General features: G+C 47.0%; 1 protein-coding gene across 1 annotated transcript; it reads left to right on the top strand.

The window, feature by feature from the left end:
* Window positions 1-8: 8 nt before the first annotated feature.
* On the top strand, window positions 9-3,361 carry LOC307209836 (uncharacterized protein; the record flags this gene model as incomplete). The annotated part of the gene is made up of 3 exons (XM_079965200.1): window positions 9-618; window positions 677-1,343; window positions 3,291-3,361. The coding sequence occupies one exon, from the start codon at window positions 9-11 to the stop codon at window positions 588-590; it is 582 nt and encodes a 193-aa protein (XP_079821326.1). The 3' UTR covers window positions 591-618; window positions 677-1,343; window positions 3,291-3,361.
* Between the last annotated feature and the right edge of the window lie 13,264 nt (window positions 3,362-16,625).

Below are 16,625 nucleotides of genomic sequence, written 5' to 3'. Positions count from 1 at the left end.
ATGGATGCATGGAGTGTGGAAAGAGCTTCAGAGACAGTGGCCAGCTTAATTTGCATCAAAGAACTCATACAGGGGAGAAACCATATAAATGCCTGGAGTGTGGTAAGGGCTTCAAATCCAGTAGCCAACTTAATGTGCATCAAAGAACTCATACAGGGGAGAAACCTTATGAATGCATGGAGTGTGGAAAGAGATTCAGATACAGTGGCCAACTTAATGTGCATCAGATAATTCATACAGGGGAGAAACCTTATGAATGCATGGAGTGTGGAAAGAGATTCAGAAACAGTGCCCACCTTAATGTGCATCAAAGAACTCATACAGGGGAGAAACCTTATAAATGCTGGGAATGTGGAAAGAGTTTCCTTGACAGTAGTACCCTTACTAAACATCAAAGAACTCACACAGGGGAAAAACCATATACATGCATGGAGTGTGGAAAGAGCTTCAATCAGAGTGCCTCCCTTAATGTGCATCGACGACTTCATACAGGTGAAAAACCTTATAAATGCATGGAGTGTGGAAAGAGCTTCAGTGACTATAGTACCTTTACTAAACATCAAAGAACTCACAGGGGAGAAACTTTATAAATGCATGGAGTGTGGAAAGAGCTTCAGTGCCAGAAGCATCCTTATTAGACATCAAATAACTCATACAGGGGAGAAAGAGCTTCAGTCACAGCAGGTCCCTTAACATGCACCATAGAATTCACACAGGGGAGAAGCCATATAAGTGCATTGAGTGTGGAGAAACCTTCAAGTGCAATTTTCACCTTAAATGACATCAGGCATCTCATACGGGGAACAAACCGCATGAACGCCTGGAGTGTGGAAAGAGGTTTGGTCACGGTAGCCTCCTTACTTTGCATCAAAGAACTCATACGGGGGGCAAACCGTATAAATACTTGGAATGTAGAAAAAGCTTCAGTGACTCTAGCACCCTTCATGCACATAGGAGAATTCACACAGGGGACAAACCATATAAATGTTTGCAGTGTGGAAAGAGCCAACGCCGCAGTAATCACCTTTCTCGACACCGAGAAAAAACTCATTCAGGAGACTAACCCTATGAAAGCTGACGTGTGGAAAGAGCTTCCGTTACAGTGGTAAAAGCTGTTCTCCAATTGGAGCGCTCGCAGACCAGTGTTTCCTAATAGGGAGTTAGTAGCTCACTCTTTGACGATGTGCAATTCTTCACCTTCATCCATGCACGAGGGCTTTTCCAGTACAGCAAGGAAGCAGCTTTAGGACCAAATACTTCACTGTCGCAAAGGTTCAGGCTCAGTAAAACAGTTTTGGGAGTATGTATATCTATCTGTCTAGTGATAAGTCGCCAGTAGCCAGGTGCAAACCACAGAGCCTAGGACTTGCCGATCAGAAGCTCCCGTTGCTCGGTCCCTGCTCCTGCCAACTTAGCAGTTCGAAAGCATGTCAAAGTGCAAGTAGATAAATAGGTACTGCTCCAGTGGGAAGGTAAACGGCGTTTCTGTGCACTGCTCTGGTTCACCAGAAGCGGCTTAGTCATGCTGGCCACATGACCCGGAAACTGTACACCGGCTCCCTTGGCCAATACAGCGAGATGAGCACTGCAACCCCAGAGTCGGCCACGACTGGACCCAATGGTCAGGGGTCCCTTTACCTTTACCTTTTACATGTCACTTTAAACAGCCACGGCTTCCCTCAAAGGATCCTGGGAACTGTAATCTGTTAAGGGTGCTGAGAGCTGTTAGGAGATTCCTATTTTCTCTCACAGAACTAAACTTCCCAAAGTCCTGATCAGAATCCCGCCTGTAAGATCATTCAGCGTTCTGGGAGAAATAAGCAGAGCCTTCTTGTTGGTAGCTCCACTCTTACAAAACAACCTCTAAAGTAATACGCATATGATCCTATCAGTATGTTGTTGTTGTTGTTTAGTCGTTTAGTCGTGTCCGACTCTTCGTGACCCCATGGACCAGAGAACGCCAGGCACTCCTGTCCTCCACTGCCCCCCGCAGCTTGGTCAGACTCATGCTGGTAACCTCGAAAACACTATCCAACCATCTCGTCCTCTGTCGCCCCCTTCTCCTTGTGCCCTCCATCTTTCCCAACATCAGGGTCTTCTCCAGGGAGTCTTCTCTTCTCATGAGGTGGCCAAAGTACTGGAGCCTCAGCTTCACAATCTGTCCTTCCAGTGAGCACTCAGGGCTGATTTCCTTCAGAATGGAGAGGTTTGATCTTCTTGCAGTCCATGGGACTCTCAAGAGTCTCCTCCAGCACCAGAATTCAAAAGCATCAATTCTTCGGCGATCAGCCTTCTTTATGGTCCAGCTCTCACTTCCATACATCACTACTGGGAAAACCATAGCTTTAACTATACGGACCTTTGTTGGCAAGGTGATGTCTCTACTTCTCAAGATGCTGTCTAGGCCTGTCATTGCCCTTCTCCCAAGAAGCAGGCGTCTTTTAATTTCGTGGCTGCTGTCACCATCTCCAGTGATCATGAAGCCCAAGAAAGTAAAATCTCTCACTGCCTCCATTTCTTCCCCTTCTATTTGCCAGGAGGTGATGGGACCAGTAGCCATGATCTTCGTTTTTTTGATGTTGAGCTTCAGACCATATTTTGCACTCTCCTCTTTCACCCTCAATAAAAGGTTCTTTAATTCCTCCTCACTTTCTGCCATCAAGGTTGTGTCATCTGCATATCTGAGGTTGTTGATATTTCTTCCGGCAATCTTAATTCCGGCTAGGGATTCATCCAGCCCAGCCTTTCGCATGATGAATTCTGCATATAAGTTAAATAAGCAGGGAGACAAAATGCAGCCTTGTCGTACTCCTTTCCCAATTTTGAACCAGTCAGTTGTTCCATATCCAGTTCTAACTGTAGCTTCTTGTCCCACATAGAGATTTCTCAGGAGACAGATGAGGTGATCAGGCACTCCCATTTCTTTAAGAACTTGCCATAGTTTGCCATGGTCGACACAGTCAAAGGCTTTTGCATAGTCAATGAAGCAGAAGTAAATGTCTTTCTGGAACTCTCTAGCTTTCTCCATAATCCAGCGCATGTTTGCAATTTGGTCTCTGGTTCCTCTGCCTCTTCTAAATCCAGCTTGCACTTCTGGGAGTTCTCGGTCCACATACTGCTTGAGCCTTCCTTGTAGAATTTTAAGCATAACCTTGCTAGCGTGAGAAATTAGTGCAATTGTGCGATAGTTGGAGCATTCTTTGGCACTGCCCTTCTTTGGGATTGGGATGTAGACTGATCTTCTCCAATCTTCTGGCCACTGCTGAGTTTTCCAAGTTGCCAATAGCCAGGTGCAAAATGTGTCGGGCGCCTGGCTAATTTTGTACACTGCCCCACATTGGTATTTAATTAAAATAAGACATGAACTTGAGAATTTCCCCTCTGATTTACCAATCTGTTCCTTTAGGCAAGCATTTCTGACTTTTGTTTTCAGACTATGTGCTCAGAATATTTAGAGGGACGTTATAAAAAATTATTGCAGAAGAGCTTCTTTGTATATGCTGTAACTAAGCAGTAGATCGCTACCAATATGCTCTATTCTGAACCAGGTTTATCCTTGTTTGATTATATAAGATACCCAATGCGTATAAACAGCTGCCCCGAAGTTGGGGGTTCAAGATGGAGCCAACAAACAAGAGAGGAGAGAAACAGTGAAGCCAAGGGATGAACACAGTGTTTCCCAAGCAGATGAAAATCAACTTAACAGGGTGGAGAAAAAACATGAATGTACTGTGTGCAGAAAGAGATCACTGTGCCACTTGAGAGACCTTTTGGATCAGGTGTTTAGAAATCTTGAACATAAGATAAAATTACTACAGCTGTAGTCGCTCAGCCCTTGCTAGACATCAAAGAGTACACTCAGATGAAAAACCTTATGAATGCATGGAGTGTGGAAAGGGCTTCGAATCCAGTAGCCAACTTAATGTGCATCAAAGAACTCATACAGGGGAGAAGCCTTATAAATGCATGGAGTGTGGAAAGACTTTCAGTTGGAGTTCCTCCCTTAATGTGCATCAAAGAACTCATACAGGGGAGAAACCTTATAAATTCATGGAGTGTGAAAAGAGCTTCAGTTGCAGCAACTCTTTTAAAATGCATCATATAATTCACACACAGGAAAACCATATAAATCCATATAAATGCATGGAGTGTGGAAAGAGCTTCAGTGCCAGAAGCATCCTTATTAGACATCAAAGAACTCATACAGGGGAGAAACCATATGAATGCATGGAGTGTGGAAAGAGCTTCAGAAACTAGGCAGAGAGAATGTTCATTGAGGAGAACATGGTGGACTGTAAAGATTTAATTGGGAATGACATCTAAAAACTTATTTGTGTGTGTGTGTGTGTGTAATATAGACTGATACTGTATTTTAATGCCATATTTATGTATATATTTCATATGACCATAATGGTCCAAACAATAAACATATACAGCTTGTAGGCTTTTGTAGATACAGTTACGTACAGATAGATGGAATGTATAGGCAAAAGTCAGTAACAAGAAAATACTATTTCTCATGCCTTAACATGTTAGAAGCTGACTGGTTACTGCTGCAGAATCCTATAGTAGTAGTAGTAGAAGTAGTAGTAGTAGTGAAAATAAAAAATAATACTAAGTTATTACTTATACCCCACTTATCTGGCTGGGCCTCCCAAGCCACTCTGGGTGGCTCCCAACAGAATATTAAAAACACAATAAAACATCAATTTATTATTTCCTTGACATCTGAAGGGAGGACATTTCATAGGATGGGTGCCACTACCGAGAAGGCTCTCTGCCTGGTTTCCTGTATCCTCACTTTTTGCAGTGAGGGAACCACCAGAAGGCCCTTGGAGGAGGGCCAATGGAGGTGGAGACGCTCCTTCAGGTATACTGGGCCGAGGCCATTTAGGGCTTTAAAGGTCAGCACTAACACTTGGAATTGTGGGAGTCAATGTAGGTCTTTCAGGACCGGTGTTATATGGTCTCAGCGGTCAGTCCCAGCTATATTTTTGTTCGTGGAAAAAAAATCCTGTGAGAAGCGGATAATAAATCCTCGGTGTACACAATAAATATTTTTTGATTCCGTTACCTGGTTTTATTTGGATCTCTGGTCAGGAACTCCTTCATGAATTTCCACATCATGTGTGCTGCTCTAAGCCCGGAAACACACCATTTTGGAAAACTAATTTGTGAAATACATGTTTTGTGATGTACCAGATTTGCCCCAAAGGGCAGTCAACTTTAAAAAAAAATATTTGTGTGGCCTGCAAGTCATGCAAGGATTTGGAATCACTCGCACAAAAGGCTGCTGGTCCCTTCCTTCTCTTTCCCCACTTTCTGTACATGCAATAGCAAATTTTATTTTTATTTTTAATGCAGCAGTTTTGTGCAGGAGAGCTTCTCCCCACAAAGATGTGTTTTTTATTACTACAGACATTTGTATATTTCATTTATTACTGCCCTTTATTCAGCCAAAGTCCTGGTTGAAGAAGAATGTTTTCGCTCGGGACCTAAAGGCGCATAATGAAGGTGCCAGCCAAACCTCCCTGTGGAGAGCTTTCCACAAACGGAGCCACTGTAGAAAAGTCCCGATCTTGTTTTGTCACCTTCCACACATGGAGGAGGCACATGAAGAAGTGTCTTAGAGGGTGATATCCAGCCTGGGGCAATACTTGAGGTATTGTGATCCTGAGCTGTTAAGGCTTTATAGGTCAAAACCAGCACTTTGAATTGGGCTCAGAAACTAATTGGTTTCCAGTGTGGTTGGACCAGGATCAGTGTAATATGCTCACACAGTCTTGCTCCGGTGAGCAACCTGACTGCCAGATTCTGCAGCAGCTGAAGTTTCTGAAGCACCGCAGGCGCCACCTTCATGCCTTCAACAACAATGGGAAATAAGCAGGAAACTCGCTAAGGTAAAGGGACCCCTGACCATTAGGTCCAGTCGTGGCCGACTCTGGGGTTGCGGCGCTCACCTTGCTTTATTGGCCGAAGGAGGTGGCGTACAGTTTCCGGGTCATGTGGCCAGCATGACTAAGCCGCTTCTGGCGAACCAAGAGCAGCGCACGGAAACGCCATTTACCTTCCCGCTGGAGTGGTACCTATTTATCTACTTGCACTTTGACGTGCTTTCGAACTGCTAGGTTGGCAGGAGCAGGGACCGAGCAACGGGAGCTCACCCTGTCGTGGGGATTTGAACCACCGGCCTTCTGATTAGCAAGCCCTAGGCTCTGTGGTTTAGAGCACAGCGCCACCCGTGTCCCTTTTTGGGAAACCCTCTAGGAAGAGACAGTAGAACAATAGAAATACTGGAATTAAAGGATTTGTTCAACTCAAAGCTCCCCTCCCTTCTCCATTCGAATGCATTGGCTAAAATGAGTCCTAAGACCCTAGGTGGTTAGATAGCTCCCCAAGCTCCAGCAAGGAACTGGCCACACACTGTCAAGGAACCCAGACACCCCTCGCCTTAAGGACAGGTGTGACAGACAGCAGAGCCAGGCCAGAGTCTGCTGGTGCAGTCTCCCTGAAATTCTGTCAGAGTGAAGGAGCCTGTCACCAAATGGCTACAAAGTCACAAAAAGGGGAGGATAAAAAGGGAGAGAGAGAGAGAGAGGGAGAGAGAGATAGGGCTACGGGTCAGGTGAAGAGATGGGGCTTGATTTGAGAAGATAGGGATGGATTTGAGAAGAGAGAGGGCTTATGGTCAGGTTAAGACAGGGGTCCTCAAACTACGGCCCACAGGCCGGATCAGGCCCGCCAAGGTCCTAAATTCAGTTCTCGCTGCTGCTGCTGCTGCTGGCTGTCGGGCTTCTGGTGCTGTGGGGGTCCCAGGCCAAAAGTGGAGATGGCGGAGCAGGAAATGGCGGCGGCCAGGAGGCCTTGTGCGCAGGCGCTTCAGGCGGAAGGCAGCACCGCTGCTGGGGTCCCTCGCGGCTCAGTCGCCGCCCCTCCAGGTCTCCCACTTCCCCACCACTCTCCTTCCCATCTCGCAAGCCCCCGCGCATACCCCACCCACCCAGCATGCGCGTCTCGCCTTTGCAACCTGCCACTGTTGGAGGAGTTCAGAATATTGTCAAGAAAAGCTCAGCCTCTCTTTCTCTGCGCACCGGCGCCAGTCTGCTCATGTGAGGCCGCCCTTTTTGCAAGTTCCCCCTGTCCTTTTTTTATGGTGGGGGTGTGGGGGTGTGTGAGGAGAATTCAGCTCCATGCCTTGGTAGCCTTTGCAAGTTTTAACTTCTTCTGGAAGGGGTTGGCTCTCCCCACGGAGAGATCCCTGAAGGGCTGCAGGTTGGCAAGAGCGGGCAGGTGCCACCCAGCACTACCATTTTAATCTCTGGGGTGGCAGAAGAAGCCGGGGTGGGGTGGAACTGTCTATTTCCAGCCCCTGCAAGTTCCAAAGCAGAGAAACCTTTGGAAAAGTGCTGCTACCTCCTGAATTTGACACACAAACACCCCACTCTGCTTTCTCCCTTCCTAAGCCCCTCTCTCTTATCTTCCTCTCACTTTCCAGGCTTGCGCTTTCACTGCCATTCCCACTGCTCCCACGTTTTGCAGTTTTTTTTGGGGGGGGGTTGGGGAGAGAGAAACGCCCGCCCATGATTATTTAGCTGATTCTCTCCTGACCAACATAAATTAGCAGGCCCATACTTCCCATTGAAATATTTATAGAGTGGTACCTCGGGTTAAGAACTTAATTCGTTCCAGAAGTCCGTTCTTAACCTGAAACTGTTCTTAACCCGAAGCACCACTTTAGCTAATGGGGCCTCCCGCTGCCACCGCGCGGTTTCTGTTCTCACCCTGAAGCAAAGTTCTTAACCCGAGGTACTATTTCTGGTTAGCAGAGTCTGTAACCCGAAGCGTCTGTAACCTGAAGTGTCTGTAACCCAAGGTACCACTGTAAGTTTATGTTGATTAAAATCATTATTCATTTTAAATATTGTATGGCTTCCCCCCGTCTCGCCCGGCCCCGAGCTGCCCCTTCGCGGGGCAGGAGGAGGAGCCGCTGCTGCCTCCGGGACGCCTATGTGGGTGTCGCCGCTGCTCAGGAGCCTCTGAGTGCGTGCAGAGTGCAGACCGAGCAAGGCAGCGAGGGCATCCCTGGGCGCAGCCGCCTGTGTGGCAAGAGCCGGGCTGGGGTCCGGGTGGGGTGGAGAAGGGCTTCCTGCAGCAACAGTGCAGGCCAAGCTGAGCCGGGCAGACGAGGGGCAGCTGCAGAGGTCTGTGGAGAGAGTCATCGGCATCTTCCAGGCTCTCATAGGCGAAGTATTGGGGCTCCTGGGGGGCCCAGCAGCTGGGGAGGAAGGCTCCTTGACCCACTGGGACACCGAGGGAAATCGAGCCTTTTCAGCGGAGGCAGACATCACTTGACGCTCATGGAAACTGAATTGCATTTGCTGTCTTAACTATTTTGCAGCACATTCACTCAATTTGGCAAGTTCCTGTGTCATAGGCAAACTTGGCTTCCTCTGCCCCTAACTCTAGATCCTTTATGAGCAAGTTTAAAAGGCACAGTTTCCACTTTCTATAGCTCCAGTGGGAAAACTCCATCTTTCCCTACCATTTAGCCAATTCCTCCTTTGCCTTTAATCCACATTGTTTGAACTGCAAGTCATTAGCTATAACACGCAATGTGCATAGGAATTCGTTCATTATTCCCCCCCCCCAAAAAAAAATATAGTCCGGCCCACAACAGTGTCTGAGGGACAGCGCACCGGCCCAATGTTTAAAAAGTTTAAGGACCCCTGGCTTAGAGAATGGGTAACTGAGGAAAAGTGACCCTCATGAACCAAGGTATTAATGGGTGAAGGAAGCTGTATGATATTAAAAGTATTTTGTGGCAGAGAGCAGTCCAGAATCAGAGGCAGAAGAGGAGGCTGGAGAGGAGCCAAGAGGCAGAGATGAGTCAGGCTGGTGACTAAGTTAGGGGGTCTCCCCCTCCTGCTCTGACCGGCTCCCCTCCCCCTTGATCTCTCAGAATCTGCAAAGGGATGAAGAGGGTGGAGCACAGGCAGATAAGGCGAAGAAGAAATCTCAGGTTGCGTGGGAGAGGAGCAGACTTAGGGAGCCTGTGGGAGATAGCTGAATGCTTCTCCATGAAAGGAGCAGCAAATCCTGGCTTATAGAAAGCAGTGGCGTAGCGTGGGGGGGTGCAGGGGGGCCCGGCCGCACCGGGCGCAACATCTGGGGGTTAGGGGGCGCAAATCCACGGGTTAGGGGCGCAAATCCACAGGTTAGGGGGTGCAAATTACTTGCCTTGCCCCGGGTGCTGACAACCCATGCTACGCCACTGATAGAAAGCCAGCATGTCAGGGAACAGATGAGGACAGAACCTTTTCCCCTCGAATTTGTGGCAACTGCCAAGAGGGCAAATCCTATGCTAGGGGTTATTAAGAACCTAAGAATGACTCTGTTGGATCAACCAGGTGCAGAATGGCTGGGACAACCCAGTCAGATGGATGGGGTACAATAAATAAATGATTATTGTTAGTATTAGTATTTGCTTCCACTGCAATAGCTGTCAATGTTTCCCTTTTTTTAAGGGAAATTCCCTTATTCCGAATAGGATTCCTCGCAAGAAAAGGGAAAAGTTGACAGCTATGGCCTGAAGTGGCTGCCTCAGTCTGCCTCATGGACTGTAGAGTTATTCTTAGGTTCCTAATAACCCCTAACATGGAATTTGCCCTTTTCACAGTTGCCACAAATTTAAATTCCAGGGACCAAGGGAGAAAGGTTTTGTTTTCCCCTGTTCCCTGGCAAGCTAGCTTTCTATAAGCAAGGAGCTACTGCTTCTTTCATGGAGAGGCATTCAGCTATTTTACACACACCTGAGATCACCCGCCTTTCCTGCTCTATCTCTGAAGGATGCCAAAAAGAGGCAGCTCCCTCCCTGTTTGGTCTTCAATGGTTAACAGCAGCAACAGCATCTGAGCCCACATTCCTAGAGCAGAAGATTGCAAAGAGGAGGAGAGGGTATATGCCCCTTTCCTCTTCCGCAGATCTGAAAGGGGGGGAAATGCAAAGTGTTCCACGTGAGTTTCTTCTTGCTTTCGCAGAGATGCAGAAGGCGGCCGCAGGGAGGGAAATGCAAGATGAAGGCAAATAATTCCGCGTGCTGGGGAAAGCAGGACTCCCGCAAGAGCTCTTCCCCTAAGCGAATTATTAGGCTCATTGGAGAGATGCGCTCCGTGCACTGAGAGATCCAGGTAGGTTAATCACTCTGCAGGTAAGCATCCCTCCATGATCTCCCCCCAACCTACAACAGCTTCTTGTTTCCTGTGTTGGGGACCTTATTTAGGGAAGCTTTTAATGTTTGATGTATTACAGTATTTTAATATTTTTTTGGAAGCCGCCCAGGGTGGCTGGGGAAGCCCAGCCAGATGGGCGGGGTATAAATAATTAATCAATTATTATTATTATTATTATTATTATTATTATTATTCACTAGTAATCTGCAATCATTTCCTTATGCTGCATAAATTAAGGTTGCCACTTTCCACATCTCTCTCTTTGCTCCTGTGCCTTCAAAAGACTCCAGAAAGGCATAAACGAAGCTTTTCCACAAATGGGAAGGGGGACGGGGTTGGGAGTGTTAACGGAGAAATCTGAGGGCTCCCTTGGACAAAAAACAAGGACACCAGCCAGGAATACCAGAGCAAAACAGCAGCCAGTAGGCTTGGTCTTTACTGAAGACTGTCGCAACAGGATTCCCACCTGCCACAAGGTGGAACAAGATGGAAGCCCCGGACAAAAGAAAACCCAAACTTTTATTAGCTGCTAATTCCCATGTTACACCCCCCCCCAAACTACATCACTCATACATCATGGTTACATCATGAAAGGGGAGGTCTGGTGGCAGTAATCTGAGCATCCTGGACCCTGCCCCATGGTTCTCCTTGCCCTCCACCAAACACCCATCAAGTGTAACAAAAAAGATATTTACATTTCCCTGTTTCCCAGCCAAGTTAATCACACCCTTTTATCTTTATCTGGCTTTGTTTTTTCTGGAATGGCTACCTGTCTGGCAAGGGACGTGGGTGGTGCTGTGGGTTAAGCCACAGAGTCTAGGACTTGCCAATCAGAAGGCCGGTGGTTCGAATCCCCACAACGGGGTGAGCTCCCGTTGCTTGGTCCCTGCTCCTGCCAACCTAGCATTTCGAAGGCACATCAAAGTGCAAGTAGATAAATAGGTACCACTCCGGCGGGAAGGTAAACAGCGTTTCCGTGCGCTGCTCTGGTTTGCCAGAAGCGGCTTAGTCATACTGGCCACATGACCCGGAAGCTGTACGCTGGCTCCCTTGGCCAATAAAGCGAGATGAGCGCCGCAACCCCAGAGTCAATCACGACTGGACTTAATGGTCTGGGGTCCCCTTTACTTTTTACCTGTCTGGCACTCAGGTATCAGGATGCCAGGGATTATCACTCAGGCAGAGGGGCTGCTGAGTAGCTGAGCTCACATGTCTATATGAATTTCTGAAGTTTTCCCAGTGAGCCAGTACATAGATACATTTATCAGTGAATTCTTACATTTGGTATCGTGCAGCAGAGGCCCTTTGAATAGACAGGAAGAAACGGTGATGAAGTGTTTTGTGGGGACAAATCACAAAAGTGATTGTGCTGATTTTGGTAGTGGGTTGCATGCGCATGATATCTGCTGGAGGGGCATCCCACCCCCAAATCTATACATAAATTCCCGCAACAGGAGGCTCTCATGCCACATTGCCAGGTACCTGGTGGTGAATGTTAAACTGCACAGGAGCAAGGCCAGGGGAAAAAAACAACAACGTTGGCAATCCTAATCCATTTTGCGTGCTCAAGAAAGCCGGCCAATGGAAGGCGGAATTGAGAGAAGGAGTTCCCAGCAAGTTGGACCAAGAAGCATCACTGCAGTGGAGGTGGAATGTATGGTAGCTGTTGTGGCAGGCAGCCATTGATAGCCGTCTCCTCTATATGAATCTTTTCCAATTGTATTTTAACACCATCCAAGTTTGTCACTGCCTCTTGTGGAAGAGAGTTCCATCGTTTAATAATGTGCTGTGTGAACAAGGCCTTCTTTTTGTCTTGCCCTGAATCTTCTGACCTTCAACTTCAACTGGACGAGCTAGAATTCAGGCAAAAATGTTCCTCTTTAACCAGAACAAAAAAAATTCCTTCCAGTAGCACCTTAAAGACCAACTAAGTTAGTTCTTGGCATGAGCTTTCGTGTGCATGCACACTTCTTCAGATCCTCTGTCCAGAGAAAGCAGAAGGAGCGCCCAGCAAAGGCCGCAGGGCAGGGAATGGGGAGGAATGGCAGGGAGTAAACAGGGAGTCAGGAGAGTCCCCTGCCAGCCAGGGAGGAGCAGGAGGAATTATTATTATTTTATTCCTTCATACCCTGCCCATTTAGCTGGGTTTCCCCAGCCACTCTGGGGAGCTCTCAACAGAAAATTAAAAGCAGAATAAAAGATCAAACATTAAAAGCTTTCCTCAACAGGGCTGCCCTCAGATGTCTTCTTCTTAGTTGTTTATTTCCTTGACATCTGATGGGAGGGCGTTCCACAGGGCGGGTGCTACTACCAAGAAGGCCCTCTGCCTGGTTCCCTGTATCCTCACTTTTTGCAGTGAGGGAACCTGCAGGAGGCCCTCGGAGCTGGACCTCAGTGTCTGGGCTGAATGATGGGGGTGGAGACGCTTCTTCAGGTATACTGGGCCGAGGCCATTTAGGGCTTTAAAGGTCAGCACCAACACTTTGAATTGTGCTTGGAAATGTAGTGGGAGACAATGTATGTTGGTCAGAAGTTAAAAAGGATCTGGAAATATGGTCAAGGCTGAAACTTTCCTTGTTAGGCCGAATCGCTACTATTAAGATGAATGTATTGCCTAGAATGCTGTTTTTATTCCAGACGTTGCAGATTGTGGACAAGATGGACTGTTTCAAGAAGTGGCAGAAAGACATATCAAAATTTGTCTGGCAGGGCAAAAAGCCCAGAATTAAATTTAAGATTTTAACTGATGCAAAGGATAGAGGGGGGTTTGCCCTGCCGGACTTAAGACTTTATTATGAATCAGCAGCTTTCTGCTGGTTGAAACACTGGCTACTTCTTGAGAATACTGACATTTTGGATCTGGAAGGGTATGACAACAGTTTTGGTTGGCATGCATATTTATGGTATGACAAGGTAAAGGTGTATAAAAGTTTTAAAAACCATATTGTAAGGAAAGCATTGTACAACGTTTGGATTAGATACAAAGATTTGTTGGAAAGTAAAACCCCTAGGTGGGTGTCACCAATGGAAGCTAGGGAAGTAAAAAAGCTTAATATGGATTCTAAATGGCCAAAATATCATGAGATTATAGAATACGATGGTGAAAGGGTGAAACTTCAGAGTTATGAGAAACTAAAACCTAAGGTTCGAGATTGGTTGCATTACTATCAGATAAATGAGACGTTTAAACAGGACAGGAAAATAGGATTTCAGAAAGAGAAGTCAAAATTAGAAACAGAATTGTTGGAACCCAATACTAAGAATTTATCAAGAATGTATAACTTGCTGTTAAAATGGAATACACAGGATGAAACGGTGAAATCAGCTATGATTAAATGGGCACAAGATATAGGTCATGATATCATGTTTGCTGACTGGGAACAATTATGGACCACCGGTATTAAATTTACTGCATGTAATGCTTTAAAAGAAAATATTATGAAAATGATCTACCGGTGGTACATGACCCCAGTCAAGCTAGCAAAGATTTATCATTTGCCTAATAATAAGTGTTGGAAATGTAATGAGACTGAAGGCACTTTCTACCACCTTTGGTGGACCTGCCCAAAGGTTAAAGCTTTCTGGGAAATGATCTATAATGAAATTAAGAAGGTCCTTAAGTGGACTTTTCCTAAGAAACCAGAGGCTTTCCTTTTGGGTATGGTGGGCCAAGTGGTGTTAAGGAAGGATAGGACATTCTTTATGTATGCCACTACAGCAGCAAGAATTCTACTGGCAAAGTATTGGAAGACGCAAGAATTACCTACTCTGGAAGAATGGCAAACAAAGGTGATGGACTTTATGGGACTGGCTGAGATGACGGGCAGAATCCGGGACCAGGGGAAAGAGACAGTGGAAGAGGACTGGAAGAATTTCAAAATATATCTTAAAAATAATTGTAAAATTGAGGAATGTTAAGATGTCAGGGGGTAAGAAGTAAAGAATTGCAGCAGTAAACAAAAAAAAACTTAAGAAATACTTACGAAAAGGAATTAAGACAATGGACTTAAGGGTTGCTAAAGAATTATTAAACAAGGATGCAGGGATGGGGAGGTATGGGGAAGTCAAAGAAAAAAGGTTATGAACCGATGAGTATGAAGCTATATTGTGTTATATTGCTGTTTATTATCTGTGTGGAAAAATAATAAAAATTATTATAAAAAAAAAAAAAAAAAAGATGATCTCTGGCGGGCTAGGGACAAAGGTGAGAGCTGTTTCCTAGTTCTGCTGGCTCTCTCAGCGGCTTTTGATACCATCGACCATAACATCCTTCTGGACCGTCTAGAGGGGCTGGGGGCACTGCTCCTTCCTCCTGGGCCATGTTCAGAAAGTGGTGGTGGGGGATGAGTGTTCAGACCCCTGGGCTCTCATTTGTGGGGTGCCTCAGGGTTCTGTCCTCTCCCCCATGCTTTTCAACATCTACATGCAGCCGCTAGGAGAGATCATCATGGGGTTTGGGCTAGGTGTTCATCAGTATGTGGATGATACCCAGCTCTATCTCTCTTTCAAATCAGAGCCAGTGAAGGCAGTGAAGGTCCGGTGTGTCTGGAGGCTGTTGGAGGATGGATGGTGGCCAACAGATTGAGGTTGAATCCTGACAAGACAGAAGTACTGTTTTGGGGGGACAGGAGGCGGGCAGGTGTAGAGGACTCCCTGGTCCTGAATGGGGTAACTGTGCCCCGGAAGGACCAGGTGCGCAGCTTGCGAGTCATTTTGGACTCACAGCTGTCCATGGAGGCACAGGTTAATTCTGTGTCCAGGTCAGCTGTCTACCAGCTCCATCTGGTACGTAGGCTGAGACCCTACTTGCCCGCGGACTGTCTCGCCAGAGTGGTGCTAATCCAAAATGCGGCAGCTACACTGGTGACTGGGAATGGTGACTGAGAATGGCTGCCAAGACCACATAACACTGGTCTTGAAAGACCTACATTGTCTCCCAGCACGTTTCCGAGCACATTTCAAAGATGTCTTCTAAAAGTCAGATAGTTGTTTATTTCCTTGACATCTGATGGGATGGCATTCCACAGGGCGGGTGCTACTACCAAGAAGGCCCTCTGCCTGGTTCCCTGTATCCTCACTTTTTGCAGTGAGGGAACCTGCAGGAGGCCCTTGGAGCTGGACCTCAGTGTCTGGGCTGAATGATGGGGGTGGAGACGCTTCTTCAGGTATACTGGGCCGAGGCCATTTAGGGCTTTAAAGGTCAGCACCAACACTTTGAATTGTGCTTGGAAATGTAGTGGGAGACAATGTATGTCTTTCAGGACAGGTGTTATGTGGTCTCAGTGGCCAGTCCCAGCTATATTTTTGTGCGTGGGGAAAAATCGTGTGACACGAGCCCTACCTCTGTGCACAATAAATATTTTTTTATTCCGTTACCTAGTTTTATTTTGATCTTCGGTCAGGATCTCCTTCATGAATTTCCACATCATGTGTGCTATTCTAAGGCAGTAAACCAAGGTCCCTCGTGGGGGTTTGTTTCCCTCTGTACATGCACCATTTTAGATGCACACTTGGAAAGGACTCGGTTTGATTCAAAATAGGTAAAGGTAAAGGGACCCCTGACCATTAGGTCCAGTCATGGCCGACTCTGGGGTTACGGCGCTCATCTCGCTTTACTGGCCGAGGGGGCCGGCGTACAGCTTCCGGGTCATGTGGCCAGCATGACTAAGACGCTCCTGGCGAAGCAGAGCAGCACACGGAAACGCCGTTTACCTTCCTGCCAGAGCTGTACCTATTTATCTACTTGCACTTTGACGTGCTTTCGAACTGGTAGGTTGGCAGGAGCAGGGACCGAGCAAGGGGAGCTCACCCCGTCGCGGGGATTCAAACCGCGACCTTCTGATTGGCAAGTCCTAGGCTCTGTGGTTTAACCTACAGTGCCACCCGTGTCCCAATCCAAAATAGCTAATCCTAATTCGAGACTCTGTCACGTATTATGTCATTTGAAAATATTTAAAGTACACTTTTTTTTGCAGCCGCTGGACCTCTCTTCTCAGCTGATTTCACAAAATAGGTGCATCTTGATTTTTTTTCTAATTCTGATTTCAACCAGGATCTTTGAAACGTTTGCAGTTCCTTGCCTCTTAATGCCGCCTGCCTTTTAGAATTTATAGCCATGGCAACCCCTTTGTAAGCCGCCTTGGCTCTCTGCCTTGGAGAAAGGCGGGATATAAATAAGTAGAATACCACAGGTGAGGATAAAGCTGCTCTTGAACTCGGATCTTGCTTGGAGCACCTGCGGGGGGGGGGCGGCGGGGATTCTGTCCTGGGGGCGCCGCTGGCCTGATCCTGCAGCCGGGTTTCCCCCTCCTGCTTCAGAGCCGGAGACCAGCCGGGCTCCCTCTCTGCCCGGAGCAGCCAAGAGGCTCCTGCCAGCCAGGGAGGAGCAGGAGGAAC

The sequence above is a fragment of the Podarcis cretensis genome (genome assembly GCF_951804945.1).
Source record: "Podarcis cretensis genome assembly, chromosome: 2".
Classification (NCBI taxonomy): domain Eukaryota; kingdom Metazoa; phylum Chordata; class Lepidosauria; order Squamata; family Lacertidae; genus Podarcis; species Podarcis cretensis.
The sequence above is the reverse complement of the archived record's forward strand: the minus strand, read 5'-3'. Positions and strand labels throughout refer to the sequence as shown.